Source organism: Podarcis vaucheri (assembly GCF_965113315.1).
Source record: "Podarcis vaucheri genome assembly, chromosome: 13".
Lineage (NCBI taxonomy): Eukaryota > Metazoa > Chordata > Lepidosauria > Squamata > Lacertidae > Podarcis > Podarcis vaucheri.
In genome coordinates this window covers 46,100,221-46,124,201 of record NC_138751.1, presented here as the reverse complement: position 1 = coordinate 46,124,201, position 23,981 = coordinate 46,100,221, and the positions used below count along the sequence as shown (strand labels likewise).

The window sequence follows — 23,981 nt, the reverse complement described above, 5'->3', positions numbered from 1 at the left end:
TAGTTCATGGTTGTGGTTCTGAAGCAGTTACATTAAGTAGAGGCAACGTGATTTTATGACGAAAAGAAATTCTCAGGCTTTATTTTTAATGTTGTAGAACAAAGGTATGCTGGAAACATCGCACACCTCAACCATAGCGATGCTCCCGCGGTTTGCTTATAGGTGGCAAAGCACAAAAGAGGAGGACAGGAAATGTCACGTGGTTTTGCTTGTACTGCATAGACTCCGGCTGTCCCTATTTGCCAGGTATAGTTCCTGTTTTCTGGTGCCCAGCAGTGCTAACACGTGTAAATTTAATAGGCCGTATAGTAACAAACGCTGGGACGCAGGTGGTGCTGTGGGTTAAACCACAGAGCCTAGGACTTGCCAATCAGAAGTCGGCGGTTCGAATCCCCGCAACGGGGTGAGCTCCCGTTGCTCGGTCCCTGCTCCTGCCAACCTAGCAGTTTGAAAGCACATCAAAGTGCAAGTAGATAAATAGGTACCGCTCCGGTGGGAAGGTAAACGCCGTTTCCGTTCGCTGCTCTGGTTCGCCAGAAGCAGCTTAGTCATGCTGGCCACATGACCCGGAAGCTGTACGCCGGCTCCCTCGGCCAATAAAGCGAGATGAACGCCGCAACCCCAGAATCAGCCACGACTGGACCTAATGGTAAGGGGTCCCTTTACCTTTATAGTAACAAACACAAAGTTTTTTACTAGAACTGCTTCTCAAAAATTACGTACCACTTGAGAAGTATCTAATTTTGAGAAGTAGTTCTAGAAAATAACTTTGCGTTTGTTACTATATGGCCTATTATGTTTACGTGTGTTTTCAATTGGATTTGCGAAATAAAGGCATTCTGGTGGTTCACAGCGGTGCTAACACACTGTCTGGACTTAGTCTTTGGGAGAGATGTTTGGGGAATGGGGGAATTCAACATTTTCTTAGTATACACAGGCACGCGTCAGAGTTCTTTGGGTTTCAACCTTCCCTCCCAAGTCGCTAGGCGTCAAAGATCTAAGAGGACAGCTGCAAAAAGTCTAGTATGAAAATGTATATAAATGCACCTGCACAGATCCTAAGCAGCAGTCAGTTGCTCCATTTTCCTCCCTTAAACGCTGCCTATTCAGGCAGTAAATTTGGCTGAACATCTTTGCAGCTTTTCTAGAACGAGGACAGCCAAAGTTTGTGAGATGAAGATCTATTTAAGATCCCCACCTTAAACTGTTGCAGTTTCCTAGTGCAAGATAGGTCAAGGCAAAGTAAATTATCCCAACATACATACAGCAGGTGGATAAGATTTTCCTGCAAAGCCATTCCTCCTTGGGATGGGAGCACAGAGCATTATGAGCATTCCAGAGTCTTTCTGGCAAGGCTGGAAGGTATGATGCAGTGAGAATGCAATGGGAAAATCTGGCTGAAATGTCCTATTCGATCAAGCGTGACGTAGCGACCGTCCCATTGGTTCCATTCAGAGGCCTAGAAAGAAGAGGGAGCAAAGGCTTCAGTAAGGCTATGACAAAGTAATGATTCAGCAAACGGGTTTGGTGAAAGCATTCGTTTCCATACATTGGCCTAACAAGCCTCGTATTGTATCCGGGAGCCATGGGTCTTTATCTTGCCAGTGCCAAAGGTTAGCATCCAGTAGCTGAAAATTTAGGAGCTGCAATTCCTGTCAGTGTAGCGTGCGGGTGGCGCTGTGGGTTAAACCACAGAGCCTAGGGCTTGCCGATCAGAAGTTCGGCAGTTCAAATCCCCATGACAGGGTGAGCTCTCGTTGCTCGGTCCCTGCTCCTGCCAACCTAGCAGTTCGAAAGCACACCAGTGCAAGTAGATAAATAGGTACTGCTCCAGCGGGAAGGTAAATGGCGTTTCCATGCACTGCTCTGGTTTCGCCAGAAGTGGCTTAGTCATGCTGGTCACTTGACCCAGAAGCTGTATGCCGGCTCCTTTGGCCAATAAAGCGAGATGAACGCCGCAGCCCCAGAGTCGGTCATGACTGGACCTAATGGTCAGAGGTCCCTTTACTTTAATTCCTGTCAAGGTATGCAATGATTTATCTACTTATTTGTAGTATATGCAATTTTTGTGCACAATAGTTAGCTGAAGAGCTGCATCGCAAAATTCAGGTAAGTGTGAATTTTCAAAGCGGAGCGGTGCTTCACTTTGCACATCGCTTCGGAAAATGTTAATTTGGTAAGTTCCCCTTTAATTGCGAAGTGAACCGAACTTCTCACCCATCCATCGCAAGTGTGCTTAGGATTGCACTGTGGATTTAATGTGACAGGATGCCTGACTGGAGAGGACTCACCTTTTACATCTGCAATGCCGTCGCCTCCTCCTTGGGTCTGCAATTCATTTGGGAGGGGGAGAGAAACGTGCAAGTTATTTTAATAATAATAATAATAATAATAATAATAATAATAATAATAATAGTAATAGTAATATATTATTTATACCCCGTCCATCTGGCTGGGTTTCTCCAGCCACTCTGGGCGGCTTCCAATCGAATATTAAAAACAATACGTCAGACATTAAAAACTTACCTATATAGGGCCACCTTCAGTTGTCTTTTAAAAGTAAAATAGTTGTCTATTGCCTTGACATCTGCTGGGAGGGCGTTCCACAGGGTGGGCGCCACTACCAAGAAGGCCCTCTGCCTGGTTCCCTGTAACCTCACTTCTTGCAGGGAGGGAACCGCCAGAAGGCCCTTGGAGCTGGACCTCAGTGTCCAGGCAGAACGATGGGGGTGGAGATGCTCCTTCAGGTATACTGGGCTGAGGCCGTTTAGGGCTTCAAAGGTCAGCACCAACACTTTGAATTGTGCCCGGAAACGTACTGGGAGCCAATGTAGGTCTTTCAGGACCAGTGTTATATGGTCCCGGCGGCCACTCCCAGTCACCAGTCTAGCTGCCGCATTCTGGATTAATTGCACTTTCCGAGTCGCCTTCAAAGGTAGCCCCACGTAGAGCGCACTGCAGTAGTCCATATTTTAAATATTAGTATATTTAAAATGACGCAGTGCTTCGTGACCTCTTCATTTTGTATTTTTGAGCCATATGTGTATATAAAATCACCTTTTTTCAGCTGTGAATGAGGGAGGCAGAAGGAAGAGTGCTTTCTGCTGCTGAATTTCCTCATGCAAGAGATTCTAGGTGACTCAGCTCGTATCATTATGACAGGGATTTCTATCAGTCTAAGGCAGTGGCTTTCAACCAGTGTGCCGTGGCACCCTGGGGTGCCTAGAATGATGGTCAGGGGTGCTGCAAGCAACACTGGCCCCTGTCTTCCTTTCCTCCGCTTCCTCCTCTGTTGCCCCCTCACGTCTCTGCCTCCAAAAGGCTTGCCCAGCTGTTTGTTGCAGCAGCCCTAGCTACAAGCTCCTCAGGCGAATGGTGCCTCTGGGGCTGGCCAGGGGGTGCTGGTTGCCAGGAGCTGAGGTGGCCTTAGAGTAAGCAAGCAAGCGGGCGAGGGAGCCCAGCCAGCTAGTCTGCCCACCCTTGCTATTTGGAATGGACAGACAAGTCCCAGGCCCCTGTGGGACAGTGTGAGGAGGCACCTCTCTCTGGGGCAGGGAGAGGGCAGCTCAGAGACTGGGGTGGCAGAAACAGCTGCCCAGAGGACTCCCAAGGAGAGGGGAGAGGAGAGAAGAAGGAGGAGGAGTTTGGATTTGATATCCCGCTTTATCACTACCCGAAGGAGTCTCAAAGCGGCTAACAGTCTCCTTACCCTTCCTCCCCAACAGCAAACACTCTGTGAGGTGAATGAGGCTGAGAAACCTCAAAAGAAGTGTGACTAGCCCAAGGTCACCCAGCAGCTGCATGTGGAGGAGGGGGGATGTGAACCCGGTTTACCAGATTACGAGTCCACCGCTCTTAACCACTACACCACACTGTGGAGGCTGAGGAAACACTCCACAGGATGTTTGAAAAAGGGTGAGAGGTTGCGAGCTCTGCAGGCAAGGGGTGACCTAACTGGACTCCTGAGTCCCACAGGGGTGCCGCAGAAAGAATGTAGTTGGTCAAGGGAGCCGTGGACTCAAAAAAGTTGGAAAACTCTGGTCTAAGAGATTCACGGAAGGCTTGAAAACTTTGCCCGACTTTGCCCACTTTATATATGTAATTAGTTAGATAGACAGAAAGATAGATATATGGTGTCCACTTCATGCGTTCCACCGAAGCCTTTTTAAAGGCAAATTTTGGTGTTGTGAAAAGCTGTAGGTTTTTGTATCAATGCATCACAAAATTTGTTCTATCTCTGCTGCTGCTTGACTCCTTTACCCAACTCTCGACCAGCGTTTTAAAAATGCGTATAATTAGTCTGTAACCCATTTGAGGACACGTCTGCTAATTCACCAGAATTCTGAAAAAGAGGTGTGTGTGTGGAGAAATGGAGAGAGATTTGTTTTCTAGGCTGCCGCCCTTTGCAGAGCCCTACAAATCCAGCAATGTATGAGAGAGCTATACTTATTAAGAGAGAAAGCAGGCATGTTCTGTAAAAAAAAAAAGGTACCCTGGTTATTATGAAACAAAATGCCCAGGAGATTATAAAGGGCTGCTATGGTAAACAAGGTCTTTGAATTAGTTAGTTCCCAGCTAGTCCCCGCGTTAGTTCCCAGCTAGTCCCCGCGTCCCCGCTCCTCCACATGCAGCTGCTGGGTGACCTTGGGCCAGTCACACTTCTCTGAAGTCTCTCAGCCCCACTCACCTCACAGAGTGTTTGTTGTGGGGGAGGAAGGGAAAGGAGAATGTTAGCCGCTTTGAGACTCCTTAAAGGGAGTGAAAGGCGGGATATCAAATCCAAACTCTTCTTCTTCTTCTAAGTGAACCTACTACCCCAGTACTGCCATCCAACAGAGTTGAAAGGAAATTATCTTACCACAGCACACCGACAGGGTGATCACCAACAATACCAGCAGAAGAAAGCAACCACCTGCTAAGGGGGCCCAAATGTACAGTTCGCAGGGGAACATCACATCACCACCTGGATCTGCAGAAACAAGAGCACACCAGAAATGAATCCTAAATCAACAGCTAGTAACAAACCTGTGATTTACAGCTGTCCAGTTTTTGACTGGGGCCTCTCACTCCCTGGTGCTATTCTGTGATCCATTTGCCAGCATGGTGCTCAACCTTCGCTTACCCCTTCTGCAATGGAGGAGGACCGCTGTCCTTCTTGAATGCCACAGTAAGGGACATTCTAGCACTCCAGCTTTAAGTACATTTTTACATCTGCTGGTATAAAAAGAGTAAAGGGACCCCTGACCATTAGGTCCAGTCGTGGCCGACTCTGGGGTTGTGGCGCTCATCTCGCTTTATTGGCCGAGGGAGCCGGCGTACAGCTTCCGGGTCATGAACCAGAGCAGCGCACAGAAACATCGTTTACTTTCCCGCCAGAGCGGTACCTATTTATCTACTTGCACTTTGACGTGCTTTCAAACTGCTAGGTTGGCAGGAGCAGGGACCGAGCAATGGGAGCTCACTCTGTTGCAGGGATTTGAACCGCTGACCTTCTGATCGGGAAGTCCTTCTGCAATGGAGGAGGACCACTGTCCTCCTTGACTGCCACAGTAAGGGACATTCTAGCACTCCAGCTTTAAGTACATTCATCAACACTGTCTCCAAAAATTTTACACCTCACTTGGGAAGACAGGCGGACTAATGCCAGTGTACTGGAAGAAGCAAAGATCACCAGTGTCGAAGCAATGATTCTTCAACTTCATTGGACTAGTCATGTTGTTTGGATGCCTGATTATCGTCTTCCAAAGCAACTGCTCTATTCCGAACTTAAAAATGGAAAGCGTAATGCTGGTAGTCAACATAAGAGGTTTAAAGACTCTCTAAAGGCAAATCTAAAACAATGTAGTATAAACACCAATAATTGGGAAACACTGGCTTGCGAGCGCTCCAGTTCGAGAACAGCCTTTGCCAAAGGTGTCATGGGCTTTGAATAAAAAAAATTCCTTCCTGTAGCACCTTAAAGACCAACTAAGTTAGTTCTTGGTATAAGCTTTCGTGTGCATGCACACTTCTTCAGATACACTGACTTTGAAGACACTCAAACTCAGGGCGAAAGGGAGAAAGGTGCTAAGAGGGTTTTGCAAACCCTCAACATGATCAACTCCTGCCCGGAAACCTATGTCCCCACTGTGGAAGGATGTGTGGATCCAGAATTGGCCTCCAAAGTCACTAATGGGCTCACGGTTAAGACCATGTTTATGGAAGACAATCTTACTTGGCTATGAGTGATCGCCAAAGAAGATACTTCTAATCAATATTTGCAATTGAGTTGACAAGAAAGCGAGCATTTAAGCAGCTATTCTTGCTGGACTTGGATGTGTGTAAACATGGAAAGATATAATGATCTGAGTTTGGCACACATGACTGTTTATCAATGCTGTGCACACTTTTTCCTACAAAGAAATTATACCTGCACGAGAAAATCACTGCAATAAGATGCCTTGCTGGATCAAGCAAAGGTCCATCAACTCTCCCATTTTCAACCACTAAGTGGCTAACCTCAAGTCTCTGATAGTGGCCAGTCTCATGCTCACTCACTTGGACAACTGAAAGCAGTAGCAGTGAGGATCAGAGCAGCAGGGTTGCAATAGTTGGCCATCATCCAGCCAGCCGGCCATGATTTATTTACATGCTCTTTTCTACCAAATCGTGCTCAAAGCAGTGTGCAACGAAGAAAACAGGGAGGCATCTCAAAATCCAACAGTGCAAATGCAATTTCCTAACAACGTAATACAACAACACGGCAGAAAATAAAGTAACGTACCAAAACAAAAAACAAAAACCCAACCCACGGCTAAGCTGTGAGCCTTGAAGGCTGTGCCCATTGAGTTGACCCCCTCGTGATGGTCCTTAAAAAATAGCTTTTGTGTTGCCAAATTAGAGGCATCACTGTGCTGAGATCATTTCTAGCAGAAAGCAGCGTTTCGTTTTTCTTTCCATTCACTTCATTGGCGGGATTGACTTGCCCCAATGCTTTTACTGAAATTCTCACATTAAAAGCAGCGAGGGAGAAGATTCAAAGCACTGCAGAACAATTTGTGCGTTTATTGCAGAGGTTGGCTATTTACTTAGGTTGGATTCGGACTAAATTAGGTCCCACTGAAATATATGAAACCTGAGTTGTTGTTTTTGTTGGGGATTGCTGTAAAACAAGGTCATTTGTTCTCAGAAAACGGTTATCTATCTTAATTATCTACATGAGGCGAGTTCTTGGGAATTGCCCGCCACCTGCAAGGTCAAAGAAATGATGTCATTTGACCTACACAGTTTATACTGAAATGGCTAAAATGACTGGAAGAATCAGAAATCAGGAAGACCAACATTTTAATAAGGAATGGGGGAAATCTTAAAAACCATTGTAAACAGTTAAAATCGTTAGTAGGATTGGAATATCACTTGTAGCTTAAGGGTGAATTTTGGACACAATGGAGATGTAAAAGATTTAGATTATCATAGAAGATGGCGGGAGGAAATGATTAACAATACGACCCACAAAGGGGAGGAGGGAAGTCAGGAGATTCCGAGGAATCTTGTTCTTATGTTGTATGTTCTATATGTGACTGTAAAAATGTAATCTGAAAAACCAAATAAATAAATTTATGTAGTTCCCACTGAAATATATGAAACCTGAGTTGTTTTTTTGTTCGGGATTGCTGTAAAACAAGGTCATTTGTTCTCAGAAAACGGTTATCTATCTTAATTATCTACATGAGGCGAGTTCTTGGGAGTTGCCCGCCACCTGCAAGGTCAAAGAAATGATGTTGTTTGACCTACACAGTTTCCATGGGAAACGGGAAGAAGTGAAACTGAATTGAAGAGGAGAGTCTGTGGACTGTGATTCTTATCACTCTCTCAGTCACACTTTCCATCTGGACTAAGACTGTTTCAGGACTGAGAGTGAAAGATTCTCCATCAAGTTGATGGATTATACCGAAATGGCTAAAATGACTGGAAGAATCAGAAATCAGGAAGACCAACATTTTAATAAGGAATGGGGGAAATCTTAAAAACCATTGTAAACAGTTAAAATCATTAGTAGGATTGGAATATCACTTGTAGCTTAAGGGTGAATTTTGGACACAATGGAGATGTAAAAAATTTAGATTATCATAGAAGATGGCGGGAGGAAATGATTAACAATACGACCCACAAAGGGGAGGAGGGAAGTCCAGCAGATTCCTCAGAATCTTGTTTTTATGTTGTATGTTCTATATGTGACTGTAAAAATGTAATCTGAAAAACCAAATAAATAAATTTATGTATATTAAAAAAGGAGAGTGAAAGATTCACTCTAAGGATTGCCTTCACCAGGGCTCTGGTGGACGTTTATGGACTCAGTGCTCATTTGCAACCATTAAGCTTCAATTTGCCAGTAGTAAACCATTGCCAACAAAGGTCCTTATAGTTAAAGCTATGGTTTTCCCAGTAGTGATGTATGGAAGTGAGAGCTGGACCATAAAGAAGGCTGATCGCCAAAGAATGGATGCTTTTGACTTATGGTGCTGGAGGAGACTCTTGAGAGTCCCATGGACTGCAAGAAGATCAAACCTCTCCATTCTGAAGGAAATCATCCCTGAGTGCTCACTGGAAGGACAGATCCTGAAACTGAGGCTCCAATACTTTGGCCACCTCATGAGAAGAGAAGACTCCCTGGAAAAGACCCAGATGTTGGGTAAGATGGAGGGCACAAGGAGAAGGGGATGACAGAGGACGAGATGTTTGGACAGTGTTCTTGAAGCTACCAGCATAGAATCATAGAATCATAGAATCATAGAATCATAGAGTTGGAAGAGACCACAAGGGCCATCAAGTCCAACCCCCTGCCAAGCAGGAAACACCATCAGAGCACTCCTGACATATGGTTGTCAAGCCTCTGCTTAAAGACCTCCAAAGTAGGAGACTCCACCACACTCCTTGGCATGAGTTTGACCAAACTGCGGGAGGCAGTGGAAGACAGGAGTGCCTGGCGTGCTGTGCTCAATGGGATCAGACACGACTAAATGACTAAACAACAACAACAAACCATTCTACTTGACGTCTGGAATGCTGTGTGGATTTTTTGCTCTTCTTTGTGCTTTGGTTTCCTACACGCTGAAAGCTGCTGCTGTGCGTGTTGACTCTGCTGAGAGGCCAGTTTGGAGAAACAATACTGGGCCTAAGCTGTCAATGAATTATGAGCAAAAGACCATAATTCCTCACAATTTTATCAGTACCTAAGATCTATTAACGTGGTCTGGATCCAAGCCTTCGTTTGCATCCCACTAAATTTTCTTCCTTTTTTAAAACAAAACTATTTAGTTTTTCAGTTTAAAGTTTTACAGTCAATTATCCAACAACCAACATAACAACAATATTCCAAATCACCTTCTGAACTTCCCTCCTCCCCTTTGTGGGTCCATTTCCTCCCGCATCTTTTATAATAATCCAAATCTTTTACATCTCCATTATATTCAAAATTCAACATTAAACTACTAGTGTCATTCCAATCCTACTAACGATTTTAGCTGTTTACAATGTTTTTTTTTTTTAAAAGATAAATTATAAATTTCCCCCATTCCTTATTAAAATTTTTGGTCTTTCTGGTTTCCGATTCTTCCGGTCATTTTTGCCATTTCGGCATAATCCATCAACTTAATCTGCCATTCTTCTCTGTTAGGGACTTTGTCTTCTTTCTCTGGGCCATTAACATTCAAGCAGCTGTGATTGCATACATAAATATTCTTTTCTGATCCGTTGGAATTTTTGGCATCTCCACCCATCTTCCTCCCACAGGGGACCTCAAGGATCACTAGATGATCTCTCGTATCCGGGGAATATAACCAGACCTGCTTACCGCATTTTTCGCTCTATAGGATGTACTTATTCCCCTCCAAAAATGAAGGGGAAGTGTGTGTGCGTCCTATGGAGCGAATGCAGGCTTTTGCTGAACCCTGGAGAGCGAGAGGGGTCGGTGCGCACCGACCCCTCTTGCTCTCCAGGCTTCAGGCAGCTATCCGCAAGCCTTTGGAGCGCTCCGAAGGCTTGTGGATAGCAGCCTGAAGCCTGAAGCCCGGAGAGTGCAGTGCCAACTCCCGCTGCGCTGCCTGGGCTTCAGGTAGCTATCCGCAAGCTCCGGGAGCGGCGGTGAGGTTGCGTGCAATCTTGCCGCCGCTCCTGGACCTGTTCTGGGGGCTGGGGTCGGGGGAAGCTTGGGCTTTCCCCACCCCAGCCCTGCGGCTAAAAACGAAGCCAAGACAGTGAGCGGGATCCATCCCACTCAGTGTCTTGGCTTCTGCCAAAGCCACGCGCAGCCTCTCTCGGCTGGAGAGGTTGCGTGCGGCTAAAGAGGAAGCCAAGACAGCCAGCGGAATGGATCCCGCTCGCTGTCTTGCCTTCTTTGCTCTTTGGGGCTGGGGAAAAAATAATAATTCCCCCCTTTATTTCCCCCCCTAAAAACTAGGTGTGCCCTATGGTCAGGTGCGCCCTATGGAGCGAAAAATACAGTAGTTAGCTTCAGTAATCTCCCTGCTTCCTTTGCTTTTTGGACCATGCCCCGAGCAGTACGTGGCACTGGTTATAAAAGTGGCTTTGTATCTTTTTACATACCAGGGTAGCCAAAATGGCGGTGCCCTGTTGGACTTCCCTTCCCATCAGCCCCTGCCAGTATGGCCAGTTCGGATTGATTGATGATGGAAGTTGGTGGTCCAGCAACATCTCGGGGCCTCACTCTCAATCACTTCTTCTTGTTTTGGGGCCAGTTATGACCCAAATGAGTAGCAGGGAGAAGGAAACATACCTGAGGCTGTGGAATGTGGAAGTCGCATGGTTGTTATAAGTCCTTCACGGGGAGTTGAAACCTGGGGTGCGATGGTGGTAGCCTCTGTAAAGAAAACAAAGATGAAGACTTTTCCTGCATGCTTACAATGGCTCGGGGCTTGGTTGGGAAGGGGTCTCCACAATCCCTGCCTAATAGGGTTGCCACCTTTGTTCTGGCAAAATACTGGGTGGTTGGGGGGTGATTATTATTATTTTAATATGGTGCCAAAGTGACTTCAGAGCAATCCATTACCGTCCATTGCAGCCTGACAGGATTGAAATCTGTCGCGCCCAAACACACACACATACACACAAAATTTGTAAAACTGCACGTGGCTTCGCAGAGCTTAAATACATGACCTTTCATACTCCATTTCAAACACATGCATTTGGACCGGGGGGGACGACCTGAAATACAGGACAAAACTGTGTCAATACAGGACATAGCATTTTATATTCAAATACAGTGGTACCTCGGGTTACATACGCTTCAGGTTACATACGCTTCAGGTTACAGACTCCGCTAACCCAGAAATAGTGCTTCAGGTTAAGAACTTTGCTTCAGGATGAGAACAGAAATCGTGCTCCAGCGGCACGGCAGCAGCAGGAGGCTCCATTAGCTAAAGTGGTCCTTCAGGTTAAGAACAGTTTCAGGTTAAGAACAGACCTCCGGAACGAATTAAGTACTTAACCCAAGATACCACTGTATGGGACAATCCTAAAGAGGACAGGTGGCAGCCCTACTGCCTAAGGACTATAGATGGACGAATCTGTCAATTTCAGTTTCTCCCAGTTTCTCATTTTTCCACTCTTAAGTTCTTTCCTCGTCGTTTGTACATCTGTTGCTACGTGTGTATTTTTAAAAGGCGCTCATGAAAATTCACCATCATTTTTGTACAAACTTCTCCCAATATACACATTCATTTAAATCAGTTTCCCCTAGTCTAACACATGTACAGTGGTACCTCGGGTTAAGTATTTAATTCGTTCTGGAGGTCCGTGCTTAACCTGGAACTGTTCTTAACCTGAAGCACCACTTTAGCTAATGAGGCCTCCTGCTGCTGCCGCGCCGCCAGAGCACGATTTCTGTTCTCATCCTGAAGCAAAGTTCTTAACCTGAAGCACTATTTCTGGGTTAGCAGAGTCTGTAACCTGAAGCGTCTGTAACCTGAAGTGTCTGTAACCTGAGGTACCACTGTACAGTGGTACCCCAGTTTAAGAACAGCCCTCTTTACGAACTATTCGGTTTCTGAACTCCGCAAATCCGGAAGTAGTGTCCCGGTTTGCGAACTTTACCTCAGTCTAAGAATGGAAGCTGAATAGTGAAAGGGCAGTGGTAGCGGAAGGCCTCTTTAGGGAAAGCGCACATCGGTTTAAGAATGGTTTTGGTTTAAGAACGGACTTCCGGAACAGATTAAGTTCATAAATCGAGGTACCACTGTATGTTATTTTCACCAATATATGCATTTTTATGCACATTTTGTTGAATTGTCTCTTTAAATTTGAAGGTTCATTATTGTTCCACAAGATGTGTATTTTTTTAAAGGCCAGAGCAAATAACGTGACCTAGTTTTACAGCTGTGAAGCAGTATAGCAGGTGCTGTTAAGTTGTGGTAATTAAGCTGTTGGGTATGGTATATAAAGAGCAGCATGTAGCTCTCTCAGTATCCTGGTGGATGGGTTATGCTTATTGATATATTGTAATTTAGTGTAAAAGGAGTTTTTGTTTTTGTTATTAAAATCTAGCAAAGGTTACTTTGCGTTTCTTGAATGTGTGGTCTCCCCAGCACGCCTTCTGCAGCGTAACTAATCTGCAAATAGCCAGCACATTTTATCTTAGCACATGCATTTTCATTTTCATGCAAAATTCAGAGAAGTGTAAATTTCAGGTGATGGCTGTCCATGGAGGCACAGGTTAATTCTATGCCCATGGCCGCTGTCTACCTGCTCCATCTGGCACACTGGTTGAAACCCTACCTGCCCGCAGACTGTCTTGCCAGAGTGGTACATGCTCTGGTTATCTCCTGCTTGGACTACTGCAATGCGCTCTATGTGGGGCTGCCTTTGAAGGTGACTCAGAAACTACAACTAATTCAGAACGCAGCTGCTAGAAAGGTAACTGGGAGCGGCCTCCGGGACCACATAACACCGGTCCTAAAAGATCTACATTGGCTCCCAGTACGTTTCTGAGCACAATGCAAAGTGTTGGTGCTGACCTTTAAAGACCCAATTGGTCTTGGACCTCCACCTGCATTGTTTAGCCCGGACACTGAAGTCCAGCTCTGAGGGCCTTCTGATGGTTCCTTCACTGTGAGAAGTGAAGTGTCAGGGAACCAGGCAGAGGGCCTTCTCGGTAGTGGCGCCAGCCCTGTGGAATGCCCTCCCATCAGATGTCAAACCGATAAATAACTACACAACTTTCCAAAGACATTTGAAGGCAGCCCTGTTTAGGGAAGTTTTCGATGTTTGACGTTTTTATTTTTTATTGTGCTGGAAGCTCCTCAGAGTGGTTGAGGTGAGTGGAATATAAGTGGTAAATTATTATTATTAATATTAGGCCAGACTAGAACTTCTTGAATCAGACACTGAAGGAAGGAGGGGGACTTATCCTTGCTGCCCACCTTACCAAATTCAGATATCAGACAGAAATGGCTCGATTCTGTAGTATCTGGTGGAAAGGAAAGCAACCTTGGGAGCAGGGCAGAAAGAAACGGGAAAACTCTTCAAGATTCTCCAGATGAAGAGCGATAAATAGCCAAGGACGAGAAGATTAGAGAGGCAAGGCTTTCTAAAATAGGAGTCACCAAGGGTGCTTCCAGACAACCTGGAATCTGATTTGTATGTAGGGAGAGTAGATGGCATTGACTATTTAATGGGCCTTTGGTCTGTTTTGTTTGCAGGAAGGCTAATTAGAAAGGCTCCTATAACCCCATTGCCATTTGTCAGAATATTTAGAGGATTTAGCCCTACCGTAGGAGATTAGGGCCCTGCGGGATTTGACATCTTTCCGCAGGGCCTGCAAGACAGAGCTGTTCCGCCTGGCCTTTGGGCTGGACTCAGTCTAACCCCCCCCCCCATTATTATTTTTTTGATGGAACCCCTTATATAGGATTTGTATAGAAATTTTCCCTCGGCTCTTTTCGCTGGCCCATGTAGGACCAGCATGGATAATTGGCCCCGGTGAATATTTGACATTTTCTCCCCTTATGGCTTTGATCTATAGGCTACCACTAAAACAAGGCTACATTTTAAGCTGCAGTTTAAACTGTATTCTAACTGACATTTTAATCAATTGTTCTTTTGTTTGGTTTTTTGGTTTGTTTGTTTTTAAAAATGTTTATTTTACTGTATTTATATTCAGTGTTAGCTGCCCTGAGCCCAGTCTTGGCTGGCGGGTATAAATAAAAATGTATTATTTATTTATTATTATCATCAAGATATTTAATTGTCAAAAACTCAAGTCCCTGGAATCTGTACAAACTAAATTTTATCGTTCCCTACTAGGGTTACCTACCTGTGTCTCTAACACTGCCATTAGGCTGGAGGTTGGCCAACTCCCTATTAATGCCAGGATATGGATCCTGAAGATTCACTTCTGGCTAAAACTCATATTTTTCCCAGTGGGAGTGGCTCCATTGACTCTACTAGACCCGTTCCAGTCTAAATGGAGATTGTCGCTTTATGAAAAATTGAGGGGCCTGGGGCTTTCCTCACAAGAACTCATAGCCTCAGGCTTTGAAAAGGCTAAAATGATGGTGAGCCAGCGAATAGGAGATGTAGAGCTTCAGGACCATATGAGCAAGATAGATAAATATCCAGCTATCCAAGATTATGGAAAAGGGTTTAATCTAACCCCATATTTGCTGGACCTACAAATCGCAAAATATAGGCGGGCGTTTACCCTTACTAGATTTGATGTATTGCCATCTGCCTTACTAAAGGGCAGATACGAGGGCACACCCTATGCTGAACGAGTCTGCCCATGTGGTCTGAAGGAGGTGGAAACGGCTTCACATGTGCTGTTACACTGCGACCTTTACGGGGATATCAGGTTACTGTTTATCTCCCCTATCGTTCAGAAATTTCCAGGTCGATCTGAATCTCAGCGGCTGAAAATCCTACTAGGAGACAAAAACCCAGAAGTAACATTGAAAGTGGCCAAGTTTTCTGCGGCCGCGATCAAGCGGAGGGCATCAGCTGTAAAAAAGTAAAAGATCTGACCCCTGGATAAGCCCCCCCTTTTTTTAAGCCCATACATATACTGTAGTGCATATATGAGTATGTATATGTGTGTGTGTGTGTATATGTGTATTGTTTTTATGTATAATTTTACAACTTTTAACTGACACCATCATTCCCTTGTAAATTATTGCTGCCTTTTATGTTTTTTTCCTTTCTTCTGGTCTATGACCGTAATAAATTTATTCATTCATTCATTATTATCATCATTTCCCTGACATTTTCCTTATCACATATAGCACAATCTTTTGGCGAAGCGGGTTTGTTGCACAAAACCTCCCAGCCGACTGTAACTGCACACCTTGAAATCACCAAGATGTGCTTGAATCCCACCCACCCCCTCCCCAAAATAGCAACGTTCTGGAAAATGCCTCTCAAAAGGGCACAGGGGAAACAGCTGGTGTGGCAGGGAATGTGTACCAAACTCAGACCACTGACTATGGGTGTTAAACACTTGGAATGAGACTTACTTGGCAGGTAGACTTTGAGTCCTGAACTGAAGTAGACCACCTGGTTGTAGAACAAAAAGCAATAATAGATGCCCTCATACTCCTTCCCGAAGCTGACAATTCTTAGCTGGTAAGAGTCAGAAGATTTTGATGCTGTGTAGCCTCTGACTGTTTCTTGTGGGCTTCTAGACCTTGAAGGCGTATATAGGATGAAGTCAGTGCTGAGGTCCGGGTTTTGACGGACCCAGTACACCCCAACATCCATCTTGCTGGGCTCACATTTCAGTTCCACTGGAGTTTGGGAGGCTTGGGGAACGTCACCGGTCAACTTCATTCGCACCATACTGTTGGCTTGGGGCCACCAGCAGCCTGGAGAGCAAAGAAACTGCTTTGTTATTTACTGTTTACGGAATGACAGCAAAGACTGTGAAGCATAGACTTTTTTAAAAAAAAATATCTTTATTAATTTAAAATAAATACATTTCTGAAAAACAGACGTACACACAAGTAAACAAACATACAATCAAACAAACAAACAAATAACAGAAAAATCAAACAAACCACCACACTATAAGATATAAGAAGATTAATATAATTATCATCATATACACTCCTGAAAAACAACAGCACTGTCTTCTTAATATATTGTGCACATGGCAAAAGGGCTGATGGTAGTCATTAAGCCAGGGATTTGCTCCTGTTGGTTTTCTTTTATTAACTGTATTTGCTCTTTAATGCACCCGGTCTATTTGGTTCTCTTTTCTGGTTAATCAGTTCCCTTTTTTGCAAATTCCTGTGCTTGGGCTTCTGTTTTATTTCGGGTTGCACATTAGATTCGCATTGGTAAAATGAAATATTGTCATTTTGGGAAATGTTTGGGCAAGCCACGTGGCCCTTTCCGAACAATGTAGTTATGGATCCTTTTTGCTTATCTTCTAAACTTTATACCAAAGTGCAGTAATATCAAGCACACTTTTGGTTATGTGTGTCACTGGAAACATAAGAAGATACCTTTGAAACAAGAATATTAGCAAAAAATCATGGGATGCCCTTTCCTTGGTAAAATTAACAGAATTCCTTACATTTCGAAGTAGCTTTGATTGTGTTAATTCATGTACAGTGGTACCTCGGGTTACATATGCTTCAGGTTACATACGCTTCAGGTTACAGACTCCGCTAACCTAGAAATAATACCTCGGGTTAAGAACTTTGCTTCAGGATGAGAACAGAAATTGCGCGGCAACAGCACGGCAGCAGCGGGAGGCCCCATTAGCTAAAGTGGTGCTTCAGGTTAAGAACAGTTTTGGGTTAAGAACGGAATGAATTAAGTATGTAACCAGAGGTACCACTGTACTGTATATAAATATATCCCAGCTGAGTTGATTACATCAAACCAGCACTGGTGGGCTCCGCTTCTGGCAGCACTCTTTACGGTAGTAAATAACTCGGGTAAGGTACCATATAGCTGGAAACATGCTATAGTAGTTCCAATCTTTAAGAGAGGCCACCCAAATGTACCTTCCAATTATAGGCCTATTAGCCTGCTCTCAATAATTGGGAAACTGTATGCCCGTTTCCTCAGTAGCAAACTGACAACTTTTCTAAATGAACATAATATACTACCTGAAGCCCAGGCAGCTTTTCGTGAGAACCATTCAACAACAGACCACTGTTTAATGCTGTCCTTCCTAGCTGAGAAGTATACCAGACCTCTACAGGGTAAACTCTTTGTGGCCTTTATGGATCTGAAATCAGCATTTGACTCCATCCCCGGATCCCAGCTATGGTCCAAATTGAGTCTGATTTTGCAGGACAAACGACTTCTCTTTCTTATAAAAGCCCTGTACAATGGAACCAAACTGCAGGTCCGATGCGGTCGACAGGGACAGCTATCAAACAGCATCGAGATGACTAGGGGGGTGAGACAGGGTTGTATTTTGGCCCCCACATTGTTTTGTCTATTCTTAAATGACCTAGAAGAGAACTTAATGGACCCAGATGGACACATTCCAAAAATAGGAATGAGAAGGACCCCTTTGTTGTTGTATGCTGATGATGCGGTCATCATCTCGCGTTCCAGACCGGGATAGAATTATCTGTTGAGGAAATTTTCTGATTACTGTTCTGGAAATGGTTTATCCATTAATTATGAAAAATCTAAAATTGTAGTCTACGAAAGAAGATTCTCCCAGTCTAAATGGGTGCTGGATGGCCATAACCTTGAACAGGTAAAATACTTCAGTTACCTAGGGCTCACATTCCATCATACAGGATCTTGGAAGCATCATTGGCAAAACGCCCTTCAAAAGGCGGAGATTACAAAGCTAGCCATACATAGATTCTTCTTCACAAAGGGCGGCAAATATGTTCCAGCAGCCTTAAGGGTTTTCAACGCAAAGCCCGTTTCCCAACTCCTGTATGCAGCAAATGTCTGGCATAATGGGGACCTGCCAAAGCTAGATGGCTTTCAGGCAAAATTTATACGATCTCTGCTGCAAGTACCTAACTGTGTCCCTAACTCCGTATTTCTGTTGGAAGCTGGTGAATGCCCAATTTCAGCTAGAGCGTGGTGGGCTGCCCTAAAACATTGGCTCAGGATTTCAGTGTTTAATCTAGGGAAGGGTCTGTACCAACATTTGACCAATGAGGAATTTGTCAGCAAATGGCAGAAAACCATGGCTAAAAAAGCCACCTCTATTGGTCTCTCTCCCCCCCCCCCAGCTGTATTACCTGGGCTATGAAGGCGCTCAAAAGGTTTTAAAGCAAATATTATGGGACAATGCACACAGTGACTTGCGATCTCGGTCACACGCAGTCTGTAGTCCGCTGTCAGCAGGAGTTCAATATGGGTATGTCTTTGAGTTAACATCTTACATCAAAAACCTGACAGTACCTAACTATCGAAGGCTTTTCACCAAAGCCAGACTGAATGTCTTCCCCTCTGCAGTGCTGGATGGTAGGTTGAGAGGAGTTCCCTACCAGGACAGACTTTGCTCGTGTGCTCAAGACATCGATTCCATAGATCATATTTTGTTACATTGTGGGAAGTATGAGCAGGCCAGGGCTGAACTGATACTACCCTTGCTGGTGCCTTTCCCGGGAAAGTCAGAGGCTCACTATGTCAGGTTCCTACTGGAAGACTGGACAAAAGCTAGAACGTTGGCAGTGGCAAAGTTTTTATCGGTGGTTGCAAGAACAAATGAGCCCTATATTCCAAACAAAGTGCTTGATTCACCTGGAGGTAGGCTGTATGAACTCTGTATTGATTTGTAATGTTTTGTTGGGTCTCTGGACCGTAATAAAGATAGTTGTTGTTGTATATAAATAACTCCTTGTAATCCTTGGTCATGATTGATTTTAATGGTTGAGCACCATATAAAGGATAACCTTCAGGCCTAAAATACATATATTTTATCTCACAAACATGTGCTAAATCCTCTAAATATTCTGACAAATGGCAATGGGATTACAGGAGCATGGAGACAGCCTTTCTAATTAAGATCACATTATAAATGGAGTGTGGAAGGATGTGCATCAAATACATTTTTGAGAGATGAAGCCAATTTAATAAACCGTTGGAATACAACATTTCAAAATGTGTTATGCGCTATGCATTATTCTCATTTATACGGTCCTGTTGGCAAGCTGCAGCAATCCTCTTTCTGATTATTACCTTTTCTTATTATTCAAGGATTGTTCAAGGATTATTCCCCAGAGTGGCTGGGGAAACTCAGCCAGATGGGCGGGGTATAAATAATAAATTATTATTATTATTATTATTATTATTATTATTATTATTATTACTACTACTACTACTACTACTATTCATATATTATGGTGCGTAATCATTTTATTTTCTGCTTTTTCTCTCATGTTAAGTTAAGAATGTATCATTTGATATCTGATTTGGTGTTTTTGTTTTATACTGCACTTTTTTGCAATGTTCTAAATAAGAAAAGTCTGTGTTTTCACATAGGTGTTTTGATACTTCTATCAAATAAACGGTGTGGGTTTTTTATTTTTTTATTTAAAAAGTTCTTTTTCCTAACTTCAAAAATTAAAAGAACCATGCAACAAACTCCACATGACTGTAGATTTATTTTTCTCAACAGCAGCCTCCTCCTTCACCATCACCATCCCATAGATATAGCAGGCTGCATTGGAAAGTTACAGTAATTTTGGGCAATTTTTGCTATACAGCATGGAAACCGTGTAGTCACAGAAAACAAATCCAAAAGTCTTGCTGGACAAACTGCAGCCCTGAATCACATCCAAAGTCTACCCCTCTCACCAATTGTGGCTTAAGTAAAAAAGACCCACAGCCGTGGTATCATACTCACATAGTATCAGGCCGACGGGCCACAGGAGAGAAAAAAATCTGGCCATTTTCTCTTTTCTTCAGTGAAAGCAGAAGTGAACAGAGGCGAGTTTGATGGCTGCAAGACCTGCTGAGTGGAAAGGATGTGATGTCAGTATCACCCCTGAAGAGAAGTTTCTCAGCTTCTTCTTTCAAGCTGACTATAAGCAAACAAAAAAGACCCGTGAAGAATGCCCAGTATGGATGATATTTTCCCCCATCATCTGTCTTCCATTGTGTAATGAGCAAGCCTTACATATACATATATATGCCAGAATCCTGTCGCTTATAATCTAGGTTGGATGGGCAGGATGTGGTGGCAGAGTAACACTCTTTGGCAGAGCAAAATAAAAATAAAAGTACCTGATTCTAGAGGGAAGGAACACACAAGCTGGCAGAGTAGAAAGGATCCTAAGAAGAGGATGGAACAGAGCGCTAACCAAAGGAAGAACTGTAAGGTGATCTGGAGGTCATCTTCTAAGTTTCCAGGAGTGGCTCAGTGGAGCAGAGCTCAGCCTTTTCCTTCCAGTTTACCACACCTCTCTGACATCTTCGTGAGAAAAACATGTGCTGTTGCCTACAGGGATTACTCTAGGCCTGGCTGGTAGCGGACGTTTGCAGTTCAAAACATCCTTTGACCATACATGTTAAACTTGAGGACTGGTACAGCAAACCTCTTGGTGTGAGGCTGTAGCCTTGCAAAGGGAGCAATCTGCGATGGTGTGCGCCTGGGACTGAGACCATTTCAGACGCTATGTACACATTAAATGTAAAGGTAAAGGGACCCCTGACCATTAGGTCCAGTCGTGGCCGACTCTGGGGTTGCGGCGCTCATCTCGTTTTATTGGCCGAGGGAGCCGGCGTACAGCTTCTGGGTCATGTGGCCAGCATGACTAAGCCGCTTCTGGCGAACCAGAGCAGCACACGGAAACGGTGTATACCTTCCTGCCAGAGAGGTACCTATTTATCTACTTGCACTTTGACGTGCTTTCAAACTGCAAGGCTGGCAGGAGCAGGGACCGAGCAACGGGAGCTCACCCCATCACGGGGATTCGAACCGCTGACCTTCTGATCGGTGAGTCCTAGGCTCTGTGGTTTAAGCCACAGCGCCACCCGCATCCCGATGTACACATTAGTGGCTGGAATTCAGCAAGGTCATGTGTGTGTCATCGCTGCCCCCCCAACTTGTCCCACTTTTCAAGTCACATTTGCAGGTTGCTGTATAAACCAGAGTGGGATGTCTTCACCTGATGTGCACGACTCATACCCTCCAACATTTCACCGATGAAAATGGGGACGTCCTATTCCATAATAATAATAATAAATAATTGTATTATTTATACCTCGCCCATCTGACTGGATTGCCCCAGCCACTCTGGGCAGCTTCCAATATATATAAAAACATCATAAAACATTAAACATTTTGAAAAACATTTCCTATACAGGGCTGCCTTCAGATGTCTTCTAAAGGTTGTCTAGTTACTGATCTCCTTGGCTCAGGGGTCACATAACTCCATACCCTCCAACATTTCTCCGATGAAAATATGGACGTCCTAAGGAAAAGTGGGACATTCCGGGATCAAATCAGAAACTGAGACGGCTTCTTTAAATCCAGGAATGCTCTCCGAAAATAGGGACACTTGGAGGGTCTGCAACAGTGTTGAACTGATTCCCTGGTTTTTTCTTAGTCACATCCGCATCACACATTTAAAGTATATGGTTCCCCCCAGCAAGGATCTTGGGAATTGTAGTTTGTAAAGGGTGCTAGGTCCGTATAGTAAAAGCTATGGTTTTCCCAGTAGTGATGTATGGAAGTAAGAGCTGGATCATAAAGAAGGCTGATCGCCAAAGAATTGATGCTTTTGAATTATGGTGCTGGAGGAGACTCTTGAGAGTCCCATGGACTGCAAGAAGATCAAACCTATCCATTCTGAAGGAAATCAGCCCTGAGTGCTCACTGGAAGGACAGATCCTGAAGCTGAGGCTCCAATACTTTGGCCACCTCATGAGAAGAGAAGACTCCCTGGAAAAGACCCTGATGTTGGGAAAGATGGAGGGCCCAAGGAGAAGGGGACGATAGACGACAAAATGGTTGGACAGTGTTCTGGAAGCTACCAGCATGAGTTTGACCAAACTGCGGGAGGCAGTGGAAGACAGGAGTGCCTGGCATGCTCTGGTCCATGGGGTCACAAAGAGTCGGACATGACTAAACGACTGAACAACAACAACAACAACAACAACAACAACAAGGGTGCTAGGAATTGCATCTCATTTACAAAGAACATAAGATTAGACCTAAGCCCCATAAAGTCCAGCTTTCTGCTCTCTCAGTATCCAGTCAGATGCCTACAGAAAGTCCATGGGCAGGACATGATGAGCGCATTTGAGAAGCTTAAAATAGATTATTTCCATTGCCAGTGGTAAACTAGCTCAAAGGTGAAATAAAAACAAGCTCTCATTTCTAGCGAGCAAACCACCACATTTATTGTGAGGAAAAATACTAAGCATTTTATAGCACTGTGGTCAATCATTTCATAATGAAACTGATAACCGACGTAGATGTTTAACATTCACTCTTTATATGTGTTTTATCTCCTGTCACTGACATCCATCTGTCTTGGGAGACTAAGGAGGAGTGCGCCTTTGGGGGTGAAGTCAAACTGCTGGAAGGTTACAGCGCCTGCTGTGGCTGTAGAGACCAATATGGGAGAGACATGTTTTGTTGCAGCTGGGCCAGATGAAGGCGACCGGTTGTGCTCATGCAGATGCACATTGGCATTTCTTCTTTCTGTGCTCCTCCCAGCGGTCTTTCTTCATCTGGTCAATGCTGTGGATTCACAACCTTAGCTAAAGGTAAAGATAAAGGGACCCTTGACCATTAGGTCCAGTCGTGGCCGACTCTGGGGTTGCGGCGCTCATCTTGCTTTATTGGCCGAGGGAGCCGGCGTACAGCTTCCGGGTCATGTGGCCAGCATGACTAAGCCGCTTCTGGCGAACCAGAGCAGCGCATGGAAATGTGCCATTTACCTTCCCGCTGGTACCTATTTATCTACTTGCACTTTGACATGCTTTTGAACTGCTAGGTTGGCAGGAGCAGGGACCGAGCAACGGGAGCTCACCCCCTCACGGGGATTCGAACCGCTGACCTTCTGATTGCCAAGTTCTAGGCTCTGTGGTTTAAACCACAGTGCCACCCGCAAAGCTGCCCATACAGGTAGCTGAATCTTCCTTCAATTTGGGCAACAGGACTGTGTCCTTTCCCACACCTGGTGGCAGCAGGTTATCTCAGGGACTGTAGGGCAGGCTACATGGGGCACCTAGCTCCAACTTCTCTTTGCTGTTGCTCTTGCCCTCCATCCCCCAGCCTCTTCCATTTAAGGAGGCTGCTTCCCTTCGCCGAATGGTAGGACCAATCCTGTAGCAGGTGCATTAGTTTAATCATAGGACGTGGGTGGTGCTGGGGTCTAGACCACTGAGCCTCTTGGGCTTGCTGATCAGGAGGTTGGCGGTTCGAATCCCTGCGACGGTGTGAGTTCCTGTTGCTCTGTCCCAGCTCCTGCCAACCTAGCACTTCGAAAGCACACCAGTGCAAGTAGACAAATAGGTACCACTACGGCGGGAAGCTAAACGGCGTTTCATTGCGCTCTGGTTTCTGTCACAGTGTCTCATGCCCCTGAAGCAGTTTAGTCATGCTGGTCACATGATCCGGAAAGCTGTCTGTGGACAAACACTGACTCCCTTGGCTTGAAAGCGAGATGAGCGCTGCAACCCCAGAGTCACCTTTGACTGGACTTAACCATCCAGGGGTCCTTTAACTTTACCTTTTACCTTAGTTTAATCATGGTAAAAATATTCCATATCCAATCTGTTATCCTTGGTTCCTTCATAACTCTCCATTTCTTGAGCACCTCCCTTCTTGCTGCCACCTGCAAATTCACTACAATTTCATGAGGTTTTCTTGGCACAATGTTTATTCTGAAAGAAGTTTAATTGGTCATCAGAATATTGCAACTGATGATACAATGGAATTCAACAGCATTATGCGCGCTCGCGCTCTCTTAAAAACAGGTTCATTTCCTCCTTCTCTTAATTGTAGATATAAGGAAAACAAACATTCCTCCATGGTAAACTGGCTGCCCCTC

General features: G+C 44.6%; 1 protein-coding gene across 4 annotated transcripts; it reads right to left on the bottom strand.

Annotated features, from left to right (window-relative positions):
- Window positions 1-51: 51 nt before the first annotated feature.
- CD8A (CD8 subunit alpha) lies at window positions 52-20,369 on the bottom strand. Of its 4 annotated transcripts, none has more exons than XM_082195139.1 (7): window positions 20,203-20,369; window positions 19,823-19,930; window positions 15,504-15,851; window positions 10,775-10,858; window positions 4,861-4,969; window positions 2,292-2,333; window positions 52-1,459 (listed from the first exon to the last, which is right to left on the bottom strand). In XM_082195139.1, exons 2-7 carry the CDS (start codon window positions 19,866-19,868, stop codon window positions 1,408-1,410), a joined length of 681 nt encoding a protein of 226 aa, XP_082051265.1. In that variant the 5' UTR covers window positions 19,869-19,930; window positions 20,203-20,369; the 3' UTR covers window positions 52-1,407. The 4 variants fall into 4 exon arrangements, with proteins under 4 accessions (XP_082051265.1, XP_082051264.1, XP_082051266.1 ...); XM_082195138.1 differs by having other exon boundaries at window positions 19,823-20,000; window positions 20,203-20,364; XM_082195140.1 differs by lacking the exon at window positions 20,203-20,369 and having other exon boundaries at window positions 2,292-2,328; window positions 4,859-4,969; window positions 19,823-20,192.
- Between the last annotated feature and the right edge of the window lie 3,612 nt (window positions 20,370-23,981).

What these genes read in the sequence shown, in the direction of transcription:
- CD8A (XM_082195139.1), bottom strand. Translation starts at nt 19,868, where the DNA reads ATGGCCAGATTTTTTTCTCTCCTGTGGCCCGTCGGCCTGATACTAT. An exon ending in GCCCGTCGGCCTGATACTAT is followed by an intron (nt 15,852 to 19,822) that starts GTGAGTATGATA and finishes TTTGCTCTCCAG; the next exon opens with GCTGCTGGTGGCCCCAAGCC. An exon ending in CGGCATTGCAGATGTAAAAG is followed by an intron (nt 1,460 to 2,291) that starts GTGAGTCCTCTC and finishes TCTTCTTTCTAG; the next exon opens with GCCTCTGAATGGAACCAATG.